This window comes from Streptopelia decaocto (genome assembly GCF_964273445.1).
Source record: "Streptopelia decaocto genome assembly, chromosome: 1".
Taxonomy (NCBI): Eukaryota; Metazoa; Chordata; class Aves; order Columbiformes; family Columbidae; genus Streptopelia; species Streptopelia decaocto.
The window spans coordinates 43,206,724-43,223,947 of record NC_138663.1 but is presented as its reverse complement, the minus strand read 5'-3'; the positions used below and the strand labels follow the sequence as shown (position 1 = coordinate 43,223,947).

Below are 17,224 nucleotides of genomic sequence, written 5' to 3'. Positions count from 1 at the left end.
CTTCACTAAGTTGCCTTCTTTTATCTTTGAATTATTTTTTTTCGCTTTTTAGTGTTTTGCCTAACCTCATTATTTCCTTATCTTCGGTGTTTAACAAAATTCTTTCTCAATATCGTATTCTCTTTAATGACTTCCCTGGATTATAACTTTCTTGCCTCACCTTCCTCTTTTTGTTAATCACAGCTACTTATGTCCCCTTGTTCTCCTGCTATTGTGATCCTATCCTTAGTTTATGTCCTTGTTGGCTTCCTGTCTCATTATAGCTCCCTTTTCAGACCCCGAGTAATCTTACTTGGTCTCGTGATCTTTATTCACTGCCACAGCTTTCTATAAGCACTTCCAGTCATATTTTCTTGCTGTTCTTTTGGGCTTCGGCTGTGCGGGAGCTATCACTACTAACCTGTTTGGACATCCCCACAAGCCTGAAGGCTATTCCACAGCAGCATACGTTTATTAAAAAGGGTGCAAATTTGCTGCAGTGTTTGAGCTGTATGTTTTACAAGGAAGATCCACATGACATCAGCCCAGTTAGTCTCCACGTGTGTGATACCTGCTATAGATGACACATGCTGTAGAGTAATTTTCATAGTACAAGACGACTTCTGCTTTTCTGATACAACATGAGATTTCTGGAATTTCGTTGTCTGTGTAAGTCGCTTCATTTACCTGGATTTATTACACTACTTTTTGCCAACAACTGTTCGATTCGTCCATGCCTGCTCATTATTGGAAATTTGTGGAATTTATCTGAAGAATCACATCAGCAAGCTATTCACTGCCTCTGGGTATCTGAATTCTATGAAATATGGATGCTGCCACAGCTGAGCTTTTAAATGTGGAATAGCCTGGCATATGATTGGATCTGCAGATATTTTGCTGAATTGGATACAGTTTGCTCAGAAAAACAGTTTTGGGAGAAAAGCTGGAATGAGTGCTACAATCAGCATGAAGCTCACACTGACCTTTCTGGGAGGGGAAAGAGACCTCCTCTTTTGCAATGGGCAAGGATTATGTTCTTGATACTTTCTTCATCCATGGACTGCCAGATGCTCTTGAGTAGAGTTGCAGCTATATCGCTGGATTGTAGGAGATTTGCATGGAGGCGGCTGAGGAATACTCTCCTTTCATGGCATAGACAAAGACATTGTGGCACAGAGACCCTATCAAGATCTTGGGAATAAATCATTTTGAGCTACACAGTTGACGGCAGCATCAAATAAGTCTGAAGACACCATCTCTTGAAGTGTACTGGACCTTCTGAACCAGGTATGTGTTTTTTGTGTCTAAATAGTTCCTATCAGTGTGTAGTAAGGTTTGTGGGCAAAAGATCTAAGCAGTTTTCTAATGTATATCTACTATGGTATGTATTGGGTGTGACCACTTAAAATGCTGAAGCACAAAAAATGGCAAAGCAACACAATTTTTGCAAGAGAGGTTATAGTACGTACTATGGTTTCAGCGGGTATGGCAAGTTTATAATGTGCATACATACCACGGCAGGATACTTATTGCAAAATGGACTATGAATAAATGTATATTAAAGCAAGGCTGAGTATGTTATGCACAATTACATAATAGATAACTGCTATTTATGCCAGTGGGATTGAATGCAGTGCAAGTTCTCCAGTGACCTGATCACTAGTCCGTGGAGAGGAGCAATGAAGACATTTATTATCCAGGGATTTTCGTTGAAAGGCTTGGGGGAAATCTTGGAAAAGTTTGTGATAAGATAGTTTGTCTATACAGTGGTTTGATAGGTCTTAACTGTGAATACCATTCTTTTCCTAACCTTTTTAAATTTATCTCTAACTGAAAAGAGGTTGGCTTGCAGGTTTTTTTTCTACCAAGGGGAAGATAACTTCCACATGCTTGAATTGTTATATACGTTAACGTTTGCAAGTGCAGCATATGTTCATGTTGTTGTAGTCAATTGAGTTAATGTGTCTTAAGTTCCCTCCTGGTAGTAACAGTAGTAGATCAACACTTGCTTTGTTTTGATTTGTGAAAGTAAGGTGCTAGTATGAATTTAACTTGATTGCTGATTGTAGACTAGTACTTCTTAGTCTTAAGACATTAAAAGCTTTCTAAACTTTGTCTGCATCTTCTGAAATAGACTTGGAAATTGTTTGTGTTTAATTAACTACAAAAAGTAATTCTTTAAAAAATAAAACTGACCAGCTTTGGATTCCTGGTACCTGCCAGAATTGTAGGTGTAGTCAATTTTAAGATGCTAAGCAAGCCTTCCCGTTTTTTTCGGTCAATTGATTTCTTAACTATGAGTGAAATAGCTGCTAACTAGTCAAATTAGAACGAAAATATGCTGTCCTCAAAAGAGACTTCTGTAGCCAAAAGCTGGTTTACAGGTCACCAGACTCACTGTTTCTGGTTGTAAAGCCAGTAATTTTTATCTTTGCAGTGATTTTTCTTGTTTCTTTTCTTGAAAACTCAGCAAGTACTGTTTGTCATACGAATATAGGTACTGTTTCAGTCCCTTGCATTGCTTTAATACAGCATAGCACTCTCAGACCTTAGTGTCACTTGTTGCTATTTTTAAATCCAACAATAAAGAAGCCTGGCTCCTTTGCATTTCTTAGTTGCTTTGCACTTCCACCGCATAATATAACTTGATACAGAGCTGATCCTGTGGTGTGACTTTGCCGCATTCTCCAGTTCATTGATTTAGCGAGCTTTTCCTCTTGGTACCTTGTGTTAGAGATGGAGAGATATTACATTTATGACCAAGCAACCAACTTCTTTAAGCATGTTTTTGTCCATGTTTCTCCTAGTCCTGCTTTTGTGCAAAAGGAAGACCTGGTCTTAATGCACAGTCTCAGAATATCAGTTGTCTTCTCTGCTGCTTTTAGTGCCACAACTGAGTAGTTTGGTGCAACAATTGATATTTAGAAATACTTAGGAAATTGCTATTTTTTATTCTTGCTATAAGTAGTATGGTGTATACTATGCATAAACCTTATTGACTTCCTCTATTTCTCATTTCAGAACCTATTCAGTAGAAAAGCAACAACTGGGAAATGTTGGTACGTCCATTGTGTGGAAGGAATGTGACCCAACTGGGAGTGACAAAAGCAAAATACTTAATAGATCCCAGCTCAGCTTTCGACAGTTGGGAAAATGTGGGGAAGAAAGTCTGAAAGAAAGCAAAGCATAAACAACAAGACAAATTTAGTCAGGAAGACTGAGAATTCATCAAGGGCCATCTCTGATTAAAGAAATGAGACTACAGAAGAGACGTTTGGACTTTTGATGAAGTTCTTGTAGGACTACCAGCAAGTTGCAGTTAGTGTAACCAAAATCTGGTCACTTTCTGTGTTGGCGCATCTTTAGATGGCTTCTGTGCTTTTTGCTAAAGAGGATTTGTATAACTTAAGTGGAGGGTGTCAGCTAAACTTAGTGAATCAGCGATGTTGACATCTCTTAATGTCTTGCATCTGAAAACACACAATACTGATAACACTTGATGTAGCTACTTTGCTTGGATCTCAAATCCTCTACCAGATAAGAAATCAGTGACAGCACGTTTAACAAGTATCTTATGCTTCTTGAGGTGGGGGGAAAGAAAAGTGGTCATGTCAGTAGCCTTGCCTCTTTGGCTCTTGCAAGACCTGACACCTGTTTTGTAGGGTTGGACAGGGTAGACAACAGATGAAATGGTACTGTGAGATACATCAGCAGTCAATCCACCTTGCTTGGTTTTCAGAGCCGTGTTCCACCAGCCTTCCCTGCATATGTTCCGTCTGTAGTGGAACTATTAACTGAGTTCATGAATATCAACATTGTGGGAAGCAAGCACTCTGAAGATGAAATAATTTATTGTTGTATTTGTATACTGACTCTACATTCTTAATTGAAAGGAACAGAATTTCTCATACTTACTGTTTTTTAGAATTAGCTTCTGAAATATTTGTGCTGTGCTTACTTGTCTTTCTACTCCCTTACATGTGCAACATCTCTTACTTGTCTGTCATCATGCCATGCGTTATATAAGGATAGGAAAATCATCTCTTGCTTCTTAGGATTGGGTTTCTTATTTATTCTTGGGATTCAAGAGGTGCACACAGATTCATTTACAAGTCCTGCAAGTCAGGATATCCAACTACTCATTCTTTAGAAGCATTAAACATCTCATAAGAGTGATAAGCACACATATGGAACATTTCATATATAATACAGCTCTACAGTATCTAGCAAGAACTTTTGATGATTCTGTTGCTCAAACAAGTGCTATTAACCTTGGTGACAAATCAACTGCTGCTGCTTCTTAAATGATTGAAATCCTTATTCAAGCATATACTTTCTCCTGAGATTAAGACATTTCCCTGATTCTGAAGTTGTTGTTTAGTGTGTGCCTCTCAGCAGTTCTTGTGCTCTCCTGTCCAAATACAAACTGCTACTTTTACTGTAGACAAACAAACATTCTGCTCAGGGTTATGCTTGAGCTACCTGGAAGGTTTCCTGACTAGCGTTCAGGACCTCCAGTAGCAAATAGCTGTACAGAGAAGGAACATACTGTCTTAGTTCTCATTTGAGAATATGCTCTGAACATGGCTATACTTGTCAAGAAAGAAGCTGGTGAACTGCAACACTGTTTGCTCTAGTTTTCTTGGACCTCTGGGGTCATACTAAACCTAGTGACAACCATTAATTCATTTCTTGCACAGTACCAGAGAGGAGCACACTTGCAAGCCTTTCCTTGCATAGTATGGGATATGAAAAACTAATTAATCTGTGAAAGGATGGATTGTGGTTATGACACCTCATCAATTCATGTAGGGCGAGCAGTTTTATTTTTGGAACTTTATCTACCTTGTACTGCTGCACTTGTTTTCTTCCCATTCCTACCTGAAAGCTTGACTGTGATAACTGAATTAACTCTCTCTTTACTGAGCAGTTTGTCCCCTAAACAAAACAATATCTATTTCTTTATTCTGTGTGATTAACTAACACAGACTTTGAGAAGCTCTTTAAATAAAATGCCTTGCAGAATTATTCTTAGAAGTCCTCATGTGTATCTGTGTTAAAAACTCAAGCTAATAATTGGGTGTGGCTAATCTCAAATGATCTTACTAACATGTCATTGTTGTTCATGAAGAACGTTGTGATATCTGTATAAGGTATTCAGTGTTACTTGTGAGTAACATAACTTTTTAAGAAATGGTACATTTTAACTGTTCTTCAAGGGTGATATGAATCCTTATTGTGTTTTTGTGATAAGAACTGAGTTGTGTACCTTCGGCTATTGCTAAAGTATCTTACAAGTTTAAATTTCTGTGATACTAAAAACGTGTTTTGGGGGACTTGTTGTTTAGCCATGAGATGCCATCTGTTGAAATTGACTGCAGCATGTTTTCAGGAGATGTCTCATGTATAGCACAATGATGCTGAACTTTAAACTGTAAAATCATTCTTCTTTTGTTTGGGAATGAACTTGGAAGACGATCAGGTCTGAGCACTTAGTGGCTCTTTGAGTAGCATCGTGCAAGTATGAGGAATATATGCTTTTAACCAAAACGTTATTTTGATCTGCTGCTGTAGATTTCTCACAGGTCATATAGTATGGCAGCTAGTTTTGTATTCTACTATTAACAGAGGACAGTCAAGAAAAACTTAAATTCATTTTTGTTGGTCTTGCACCCTGAAACCTTTGGTTATCATAGTACAAGCAGAGAACTTGGTTCAGCATATTGGTGATCTTAAGTTCTTTATCTTAAAGTCTTTAATGCACATCTCTTGTACTCTTTTCATTTTTTACTTCATCTCAGTGTTTAAAAAGCTTCTTTTTGTTTGAGATATATTTTTATATACTTGCTTCTGTGCTTAGCATTGCTTTGTATATAAAGTATACAATCTAACTTTTCAATCTGAGAAAACTGGGACAGGTAAGGAATATAGGACTGCTTTGAAGAGTAATCTGGGTCAGATGTGCACTGTGGCCTACAAGACCAGGCTAAAATAGTGCCCTTAGAGCAATGCTCTGCATGAATAGAGCAATCTTTCTAGGTAACTCTGAGGACACACGTACTTCTACTGTATGCTTTTGAGATTAAAATCCAGTGTTATGTCTGTTTGAAGAGTTACCTGTAGATTATAATCTTGAGGTTAAAAATGCACCTTTGTCCAGGGAAGACAAAGACCAAGTTTCAAACTGGTACAAAAGCATGGCAAGAATACTATGAAATCAGTATGCAGTAACTGTGTTGGAATCTGCTTCTTCACTGGGAGAAGTTAACCACATAAACATTGAGCTGTGTAACGGTGTTACTGTCTTGAATTTGTTGGGCCATTGAAATTACATTTGTATTTTGTTTTCTTATCCTGTGGTCTTTACTTTGTTTGTTAATACACTTGAATATCCAAATCTGTATCAGACAAGTGAATATGCAGGGCAAAAGCATGCTATACTATGCTTACTATGCTATATTAGTGAAATCTCAACAGGATATGTTGACTGTCATGTTGCAGCTGCTTGTAGTGTTACCAGATTGACTAGGCAGCTGGATTAGAATGTAGCTATTGCCCAAATCAGTATTATGTCTATAAATAGGAGAACTCCATGAAAATATGCAAGAGGCTGACTTTTCCTGAAGGACTGACTATGCTACTTCTATGATGTGGCTGGCCATAACAATCAGAATGGTATAACAGAAGAAATAAATTTGTGCATTAAAACATCCGGATTTAGGATTTTCAAATATGTTGTTGCTTATATGTTTTTTTTTTTTTAAATGGTGTTTGTTAGCCATATCCAGAAGATCCAGCAGTGTACAAACCACTCTCCCAGGAAGAGCTGCAAAGGATAAAAAATGAAAAGAAACAGAAACAAAATGAGAGGAAACAGAAGATATCAGAGAATCGCAAACACTTGGCCAGCGTACGGGTTGTACAGAAGAACCTTGTCTTCGTGGTAGGGCTATCTCAGCGCCTAGCAGATCCAGAGGTGAGCGGTTTGCACTTGCTGATCTTGCTCTTAACTTACTGTCAAGGAACCATTGGAATACCTTTGTGCCACCCTTGTCTGTTTCCCCGATGTGTACAAAATGAAGCAGCATTGAAAAAGTTCACTGCTGCTGAGGCCCCCTCTTAAGGAACCCACTCAGCTTCCTCCTCCAAAATAATCTCAATTAGTGTTTGCTTTTGCTTTTGGGAGTATAGATGCTTGCTTAAAAATGACTTGTTAAGCTGAAAATAAGCCTAAGAATTTTTTTTAGGCTGGATCTGCTGACACTATATAGCTGGGTCAGGCACCACCAATTCTAAAATGAGAGAGCTTGGTTGGATTATAAAGAACAAATATAAAGTGTAGCACAAACCTGTAGGGACAGAAGAAAAATGCTAATACTTGTAGTGTAACTAGGAAGGAGCATAAGGGTGATGTCAATGAAAGGAAAAAAAAAAATGGTAAGAGGAAGACCCAGGAAAGAGTTGGGTTGCCACTCTGCATCATAAAAAATAAGCTTTTCATTTCAGAAATCTGATTGTGTTTAGAATGTTTTATTTGCTTCCATCACCAGTCAGCTGCAGGTGGCTAATGGAATTAGTAAGTAAAAGTGTTTTGGATCCTCTTGTGTTGACATGTTCTTGTGGAAACTGTGAAGGCCATGCTGCCATATCTTATCAGGAGTATAATCTGCAAGACCCTTGAAGGAACTCTTCTGCTTTACTCAGGATTGTAGTCTCCTCTAGAATGATGCCTGAGGGTGGTTGTAGGATCTTTCAAGAGGTTGTAGATCAAGTGAAGAGCAGTTAGAAGAGACCAGTGAGTGACTGGTTGTTTATACAATGTGCCCTGTGGTTCTACAGGATGTTCCAGATGTGATTAATGCAGTTAGGTATTGAAGACATTGGTGTTCCCTTGAGAAGGGAAAGGAGGTGGTTAGGTAAATAAGTTTTTGGATCAGTATAGTTTAGCTGTACTTTCTGGTGTTGATGTGATATGAAGATGGAGCTGGGGAAACAAATCTTCCTTTTTAACCTCTCAGCTTATTGTCTAGAGCTGGAAATACCCTTAGCTTACCTAGCTTTAGTCTGAGTAGTCAGTATTTCTGCATCTCCTTCCGTCACAGGGATAGAAAAATAAAAGCTTTTGGTACCAAATGTGTCAGATGTGTTGCCAATTCCATTGGCACACAGGTAACCATTATTCAAGAGAGTTGCTTAATATGCTGGAGATGTTCCTGCTTGGCACAGGGTCCCTAAATGGTGGGCTATTACTAACTGATGCAGGGAAGGGCAAGACAGGAGTATTTTTTTTTCTTTAGGCATGTGATATTTACTCATTCATTTCAGCATGTGGTGTTTCTGAAATGTTTTTTTCTTGCCCCGGGAATAGTTGTGTATTGTCTTCCCGTACTTAGTCTGGTCTTCTGAAAACTTGAGGCTATCTCAAGCTAACTTGTTTATTCTTCCTCTTTGGAGTGTGGCAAGTGACTGAGGGTTCAGCTTTGTCCCTATTGTTCCTAGTAGTTAATATGTCTGGGTGCAAGTTTAACATGGCTATTTTGAAACTGGAATTAATGTGTGTGTTTTGGTGTGGTGGTTTTTTTTTTTTGTTCCCACCCCCCTCCCCGCCCCCCCCCCCCCCCTCCTTCAGATTATAAAATAGATAGATACATATATCCCATTCAGCATGAAATATTCCTGTATCTTGCCAGGGCAGTGTTTGAGTGATCTGAGTACTGAAAGAAATTTGAAAAATACAACATAAAATGTGAAATATCCTTCATTTAAGTTCTTTACTGCAGTGGCAATGTACTCTGTATTGCAAGTAACCATGTTTTATGTTGGAAAACAAATCTACATCTACACTCTCTCCTCCTCCTTGTAGAAGAGAGATGGTTTTTATTATTTAAAGACTTTAGTTGCGCAGTTACACAGAAGAATAAGTACAGCCCTATATGAATTAACTTTCCAGTATACCACATTAACTTTCTTTTCTTGTAGGTTTTGAAACGACCAGAATATTTTGGAAAATTTGGTAAAATACATAAAGTTGTCATTAATAACAGCACATCATATGCAGGCTCACAGGTAAGTCAGAGGCCCTGGTGATTTATTTTATTCTATTTATTTATTTATTCTTTTAGAGAAAATACATGTGTGCGGAGTGAATCTGGGGCTCCCTATTTCAGATTAACCAATAGATTAAAGAAGTAAAAAGAAAAAAAACACCATTGCAAAAAATCAAATTGCTGTTAAGTTACTGAGACATTGTCCAACCAAGCTCAGAGCTGGATGTAAGATGCAAAGTAGAAAAATTTAAAACTAGGAGACAGGATGAGAACCTTCAAAGAAGCAGTAATGTGGTATTTATACACTGATCTGCATTTCAGGGTTAAAATATGTTTAGTTAAGTATTTTAAAAACTTTTAAGCAACATTTAGATGCATTTCTTCTGTTCCTCATTCTTTATGCATCGCATCTAAATTTCTGTGAATTTTACAATTTTTGTCAGTTTTCCCATTAAAAGCATCTAGCCATGAATATACTAGTTTATGAAGTGAGGTGCTAAAAAAGCAACTTAATGGTCAGATCTGATTTGGAGATTTAAAAAAAAGGTATATTTTCTTTCCAGGGTCCAAGTGCCAGTGCATATGTAACCTACATCCGGTCAGAAGATGCTCTCAGAGCCATACAGTGCGTCAATAATGTGGTGGTAGACGGCAGAACGCTTAAGGTGGTAATATTTTTATGTTCTTATGTGTATGTGCTAGGACGCTAATATATCAGTGTATAGTATAAAATTTTATTTTTATCCATATGCTTGTGTTGATGAATAAATATGTCCAGTTTTAGATTTTGACCTGTTTTCCTAGCATTAATCACAACATGGAAGTTCAGTGAGCTTCCAGTAGGCAATATTTTATGGGGTCAGCAGGTAATTTCTTAGAGCAAAAGTTTAAGACAAAGAAAGAGATGAACCACCTTCCCCTTTCCACAGTGGCTTTTTCTGCTGTATAGCACAGTGTGAAAATCTGATTATTCACTTTTACAGAGCATTTCTGTAGTCCAACCACCACAACTCTCAAAAGCTCTCTGCAAAGTTGTTTTTTCCGTTTGATAGCTGTGTAAACAGATCTTTAGGCTAAGTTGACCAAATTAGTGGCTGTAGAAAATAATCTAGTTAATATTAATTTTTTGAACCTGCTACAGTACATTAACCCATTTCATGTAGTACAAACTCACAACCACTTATTTGGCTTATGATTATGAATGCAAGTATTTACTGAGGTTCTCTGATGTTTATTTAGATTGGATTAAAATAGAAATACATCTCAATTATCTAATTGTCAAGCATATAGGTTTCTTAAAAATGGACTTCCTAGTCTGTATGCATCAAAAATTGCATTATGATGGAACTCCAGATCTTGGGAATGAAAATTTTTTTGCACATAGGGCTTTTTTTTTTTTTTCTTATACTATAAAAGGCATTTTTAGCCTCCAGTTCTTAAGTAACGATTTTTTTTCTTTTCTTCAGGCATCATTAGGTACAACAAAATATTGCAGTTACTTTCTAAAAAATATGCAGTGTCCAAAACCAGACTGCATGTATCTACATGAACTGGGAGATGAAGCAGCCAGTTTCACAAAAGAGGAAATGCAGGTAAGTGTAATGAATGGGAAACATAAAATATAGCATGTATATATTTTATTGTATATAATTTAGTCTAATATGTGTATAATGTAGCCTTTTGGTGAATGTTATGGCAGAGAGGAATTTTGAAATCCAAACGGTGATTAACCAGTTGAATATTCAAAGTGGACAGTTAGTGAACTTTTTTTCATTTCATGCTGCTTTTAAAGGCTGAAAAGTCCACTGAGTGTTCATGAGTCAAAGAGATGGAGATAAACTCTTAGCCAAGAATTCAAATAACCTTGAGTTTGCTACTTGCCCTTTGTTCATACCGATACAAGGTAATACATGTAATGTTAAATCTCTGTGGAAGAAGTTAGTGCAGATCAGTGTTCTCCTGTAGGTTTTGTGTGTGTGTGTGTGTGTGTGGCCAGTTATTGTGACTTAACTATTGTACTGTGGTTTGACCATGCTATCTGAATTCTGATATCTCTTTTACCCTGTGAAGGGTATAGAAACCACTTGGAAATAAAATATTAAAGATGACTGTAATAGTGCATAAATACTGATGCAGGGATTTTTTTTTTTTTTTTTTTTTACTATTTCAACATCAAAATGCTTATCTAGAGTAGGGAAGCAAGTAGATAGGTAGCTCTACTCTCTAAAAAGTGCATTTTGTGAGGACTTTAGGTCTGGGTCTTTCCCTCTACATGAACTATGGTAAAGCTTTTAAACTCATTCTTAAGTATGGCAGCCTTGCATCCCTGCTGTAATTTTTCCACATGGTCTGTCCATGAAGCAGGTGGTCCCCACCCCTAGTGCTAACACAAATGTTGTACAAGTAAATTTTTATTTCATGTTTTGGTCTGATGTAAGCCAGAGAATGAGGAAAAACATCATCTCCACAAACTAGAGGTTGTTTCTGAGGATTTTGGGTACATTTTCATAAACTAAAAAAGTACTTTGGTTCAGATGAAGAGTCCCTGTAGTATATATTTTGTCACAATTTATAGCAATAGGAGGTAAAATTCAAGGAGAACTTGCAAACCAGGCCACCTTCCTTGTTCACTACCTACATCTGTTATGTTATACATGTTTGAGGGTAAGTTCCTGTCTAGGTGTTTTAGTTTTTCTTACAGAGCTGTCAGACATGCGTTTATTTAATCCATTTGTACCTGCTGATACTGTCAGCCCTATAGCCTTTTGTGGCTGCAAGCTCCAGAAGTTCACCAGCTGTTTTGTAAAGTGCTTTTTTTGCCTGTGTTAAACTGATCCCTAGTTAGTTTTGTCAAGTGTACGCTATCTTAGCATTGTAATATTTGCTGAAAGCAAAACTCTTATTCTCCATATCTGTTACTTTTGTGATATTGTAAAACTTGATCTTCCCCCTCTCTCAGCCTTCTCTGCAAATCACACACAGTTTCTTTATGAAGTAGTTAGTTTCTGTGATAATTTATGTTGCCCTTCTCTGTACCTTCTGTGCCCTTCTTAAGATGCAGAGGTCAGATGCATCACACTCATGATGTCAGGGAAGCAGAGTTTAATTTAGTATTCCTCAGTGTTTTGTGTGTAGTGTGGTCTGTGGTTGGTGGGGTTTTTTTTAAGTGCCCTTCCTAGTGATGCCCAGCACACTTTTTTTGTGTGTGTTTGCCAGTGTATAATCAACCAAAAGTTTTGAAGATCTGTTGACAGTAACCTCAGTGTCTCTTCTCTGAGCTGTAACATCCAGTTCACAGATCAATAATGTGTTAGTATGGTTTAGGCTACTTTTCCCTTGGTGTGTTACCTGACATGTCTCTGAAACTTATTCGCTACCTTTTTGCCTGTTTGAGTTCTCTGGGGTTCTTTTTGAGTTGTTCATTATCAGCAGGGCAGTTTACTACGCAAAGAGCTTGATACGGTTAGCGAAGAACTTGCTTTTCACTCATTTCTCATGCATGGTGACAGTGTTGTGTAAAACTGATGCCAGTCATCAGTCCTTACTGCTTGCTTCTGTACCCTAAAAGTGACCAGAAAGTCATACCTTTACTTTTCTGTCTTTGAACCAGCTTCAGTCCACACAAGAACCTTTCCTCTATCCCAGGGCAGCTTTGCAAATAACTTATGGTGTGAAATCTTTATTGAAGGCTTTTTTTGGAAAATGTGTGGATCTTCTTTATTTGTGCTTGTTGCGACTATCATAAAATTCCATCATATTAGTGAGGTAGGATTCCCCTTTACTGTTCAGGTTTGTTCTCAGCAGATTGTGTCTATCCATAAACTTCTATCTCTCTCTCTCTCTCTTTTTTTTTTTTTTTTAATATAGGATCTTTTCTACATCCCTTTTTGTAGAAAGTAATGGCAATCTGTCAGTTTTCTGGCCTAACTGCCAGTTTTAAGTTGATAGGCCACTTGCCTTGGTCAGGAGTTCAGTTTCACATATGACTTCCTTCAGAAGTCTTCAGTGGATTATAGTTGGTCTTGGTGACTTAAATGAATCTTCCTGTCCTGTTTCTTGTTACATTCCTTAAGTTTTCTTTTTGATTTCATATTTCTTTCTGGGAAATCATTGGAAATTACACAACTATTGAAAAGTGTATTGTGCTTTCAGTGCCTCAGCCTTCTGGAGTTTGGGTTAGTTTTTTGCGTTAGTGAATTTACAGGTCCGTTTGAGACTGAATGTTCATTGTCACAGGCTTTGTCTCTATTAAAAAAAAAAAAAATTGTCAATGGATGAACTTATGTTCTAGGTTCAGTAATTGTTAATAGACCTAAACATTGTGACAAATTGAATAGAACTGGTAGAGCTCCAGGAAGTCCCTGAAACTGAAATTTGGAATTTAGGTAAGGTAGGTTGAAGATGCCAAGTTTGGCCTCTGGACTACTTTTTATAAGATACGATTACTGCAAGCTCCTATATGGGATTTTAACCTTGTTTCTTTCTTACATTTTTGTGACAGGCAAGTAAGCTTAGGACTGGCCTGATGTTCCTGGCCACGATGTTCAGTCTTTTGCCACTGAAGTCTTAAGCGAGTTAAGATATCTGAGGAGGTTTCTTCGTAATCAGCTGCTTAATGTTTGCAGTGTGGATCTGTGCCATTGAGCTAGTTACTTCTATTCATAGTGGATGGCAAAAAAGGCATTTCCAGGGTGCATTATATCTCATAAAGTTTGCATATAGCTGAACCACACTCCAGAACCATGCTCTTTTTCTACTGTAGGTGGTAGCTTGGGTGTAGACACTGACAAAAGTGTTTCTGTGTCCTTTTTTGAGGGTTTTGTAGGTTGGCCACATAGAGGAAGAGAGTTTAGTATCAACCAGTAATGAAGAACTGGAGAGTTAAGTAGCAAAAAACTGGAGATACTTACAGTGTTTGACTGACTTGGTGTATGCAAATGGGATATGCAGTTGCTTTTCCAAAGGAGCCTGTAAGGGAGTTTAGTTTCTCAGCAGTACTGTTTTTTGAATGTTGACAAATACTCCCACTCAATTTAAAAAAAAAAAAAAAAAGGCAAGTAATAGTTTTCTTTTAGACTGTAATATTTTTCTAGGAAGATGACAATATTGCCTATGCGTCAATTCCATTCCTGTTTCAACAAAACATTTCTAAAGGGAATTAAGTAATGTAAAAATGTTAATTTTTAAGTGTGCAAGTATTTTGAGAGCTTTAAAATCAATGCTAAAGATGTGACAGACAATAATATACATGTTCCAGACTTCAGATTCAGAAGGCCTGACCATGAATCTTTGCACTTGTTTCCTTTGCTAAAGGACATCTCTCAGTATCTGGAAACTCTAGATAAAAGCTATTGACAACTTCAAATTCCCTCTTCTGTTTTTCACCTTAATTCAACTCATTGCAATACTGAACTTGCAAGTAGTAATTCTTAGGTTGGATTGTCATAGCAACCTTCAAAAAATGTGAATGCTCATCTTGAGTTTGTTTCAGATGTTACTTTAAATGTCGGGGTGGATTTTGCTGGTTTTGTTTTAAATATTTAGCCATAGAAAGTTAGAGATAAGGTAGACTGAAAAATACTCTTCTTTCAGTCACCAGATTCTATATTCTGGAGCTGGATTGAGCCTCCTCAATTTCTAAACACAAGAAGTTGTTCTCAATTAATTCATTTAGTTAACTGTAAATTTGAAATATTATTTTATTAAAAAGAATATGATTTATCAGTTATCACTCAGAATATACTCCTTGTCATATGGTACTTACTCAAACCACCTCAGCTGTTTTCATTAAACCAAAATTACTTCAATTTTTAAACTTTTGGTTTAAGAGAGGCTCTTTGCTCCTTCCCATCTTCTGAAAAGCTTAGTATGGTTGAGATTTAGCTGTGTGTGATTTAGAAGGTATATCGTGAGGCTCTTGATTAGAACTGAAGAGCAAGTTCTGATAAGGTTAAAAATTTTCTGCTTTAGAAATCTTAAAAAAAATATAAATTGGTAAATACATCCGATTGATTTTTAGGCAGGCTTGATATTGGTTGAGATCATATCTATGCTGAGCAGGGAAGCACTGTATTGAGTCTCAGTCAGGAGTGACCTGTTAATTGTTAAAGCTCAGTTACTAAGCTTTGGAAAGTACATATGTACATTTACATAAATATATTTTTTATGTCTATGAAATATATATTAAACCAGTATTTATTCACCGTGAGTTTCTCTTCCCTTAGGCGGGTAAGCACCAGGAATATGAACAGAAACTACTGCAAGAATTATACAAACTAAACCCCAACTTTCTCCAATTATCTACGGGTACAGTTGACAAGAACAAAAACAAAGTGACAGCACTGCAGAGGTATGATACTTAAGTACTGATACTGGGTTGCCTGAGTATGCTTTCTTCCTGGTTATTCTCAAAGAAAACTTTCTTATTCCTGTTGTGTTGTGTGGGTTGACTTCTTTTTTTAGTGGCTATTTTATGATGAACTCTTATATCCATTTTCTTCATTCATAGACATATGCACCACTTTGTTCTAATACAAAGCGAGTGTGAGTCCTGGTAAATAAATGTTTTTCTGCTATGTGCATTTGGATCACTCATTCAGAATAAAGTATTCCTATCCTGAAAGATGACTTTGTATTTTATATTTGCATAAACACATAATATTTATTGAAGACGAGATGTCAGCTTTCTTGGCATGGTATCATGATGAATGCAGTCTGTATTCTCACAGCTGAGACACCTTGCAGTCTTGATATGTGTTTTTTATTGTGTTTTTAAGATCATGATTTGTAAGTGCAGCCTTACATTAGGTGTAAGGACCTTGGAAATTGAAAGTAAAATCAGTTTTTCTTTGTGTGAGAATTCATAAAATATGAATAAAAGACTTCTTGCTTTCATGTAGTAAACAAAAAATATGTATTTTTCACCATGTTGTAATTGCAGATATCAGTTATTACTGTTGAAGTAGTTCGTTCAGTAAGTTATGAAAAGATTTCTGTCCGTGTGAGTACATAGTCATACAAAGATAAATGAAAGCATAAGGTCATCAGTCCTTATGTGAATTATGCACTCAAATCATAGAATGTCATGTTAACAATTTCCTTCACTCCTTTTTTAGGATTTTCATAATGAGGTGTGCAGAGTGGAATGTAAAATTTAGATTGCACTTTGCATGCACCTTGGTTCTGTAATCAGGATTTGTGTTGTGTGCTGCTTTATCCACTGCTGAATTTTTTCAGACAATAATTTGCCACTGGCAGCATCACTGCACAACAGTTTAAGCAAGGAAGTGGGTACTGTACCTAAAATATTGCAAATGAAGCTTGAATTAGCACAATATAATTCTGAAAACTGGTATCCCAGCTGGTGGACTGGGATTATTTTCTTTAACTTCTGGAGGAAGTGTTATGTTCTTTGACTGCAAGGGGTCAGGATCTCCTATTTGATCTTAATTCTTGAGGACTATGCCACTTCTTATTTCTTGGGCACTGATTCAATATGGACTTGGAAGGTAAAGTCCAGTGAGTAAAGAAAATACACTACTTCGTGCATGTGGGTATTATTTTATGTTCTAAGTCTGAACTAATCCCAGTAAAACAAATGATACCAGTAAGGAAAGAATGCTCTGTCTTAAAGTGCAGCAAACTTTTCAGCCTTCAGAATGCAATTATGAACGGGAGTTTGGGAAGTCTGTGGTGCTAACATATTACTCTAAAGGCAACAAGTGGTCTGGACTTAATTTGTCAGCTGAACAGCATCATCACAACATAGACGCTGTTCTTTGCTAATGGCTAAGCACCACCTTTTAAGTTGAAGAGTGAATTTCTTGTAGCTGGGATTTTTAGATGTTTCTTCAAGTCCTGTCTCATCAATACAAAATGTAGCTTGTGAGCAGTGAATGTGTGTTCTTCACAGCTTCCTACCCAATCGAGTTCTCATTTTTCTCTGATTTGTTGATATAATATTAATATTTCTGGCAGTTTGTCAGAGCCTCTGACGGTTTTGTAGTTCTTGTGTTTCTGGGGTGCGGGATTTCAGTTTCACTCAGGAATTGAACAGGAGTTCTAAATAGTAGCTGTTTAATTATAAATATCCAGTAGTGAATAACAGTTTCTTAAACTGTACATAAATGGTTTTTCACAATTTTGTTCTAATTTGAAAGGTCAGACCTTTTTTCTTGCTGCTGAAGGCGAATGTTAAA

The 17,224-nt window shown here is 37.0% G+C and overlaps 1 protein-coding gene across 8 annotated transcripts in view; it reads left to right on the top strand.

Moving 5' to 3' along the window:
- CNOT4 (CCR4-NOT transcription complex subunit 4) overlaps positions 1-17,224 on the top strand; it is a 110,381-nt gene that overhangs the window by 37,109 nt on the left and 56,048 nt on the right. For 7 of the 8 annotated variants that reach the window (XM_082059444.1, XM_082059442.1, XM_082059439.1 and 4 more), the window contains exons 3-7: positions 6,758-6,955; positions 8,959-9,045; positions 9,590-9,691; positions 10,493-10,618; positions 15,251-15,375. In XM_082059444.1, coding sequence (XP_081915570.1) covers positions 6,758-6,955; positions 8,959-9,045; positions 9,590-9,691; positions 10,493-10,618; positions 15,251-15,375 — 638 coding nt within the window. Of the gene's footprint in view, positions 1-3,021; positions 3,039-6,757; positions 6,956-8,958; positions 9,046-9,589; positions 9,692-10,492; positions 10,619-15,250; positions 15,376-17,224 lie in introns of those variants that run through there. The other variant, XM_082059440.1, reaches the window with a different exon arrangement.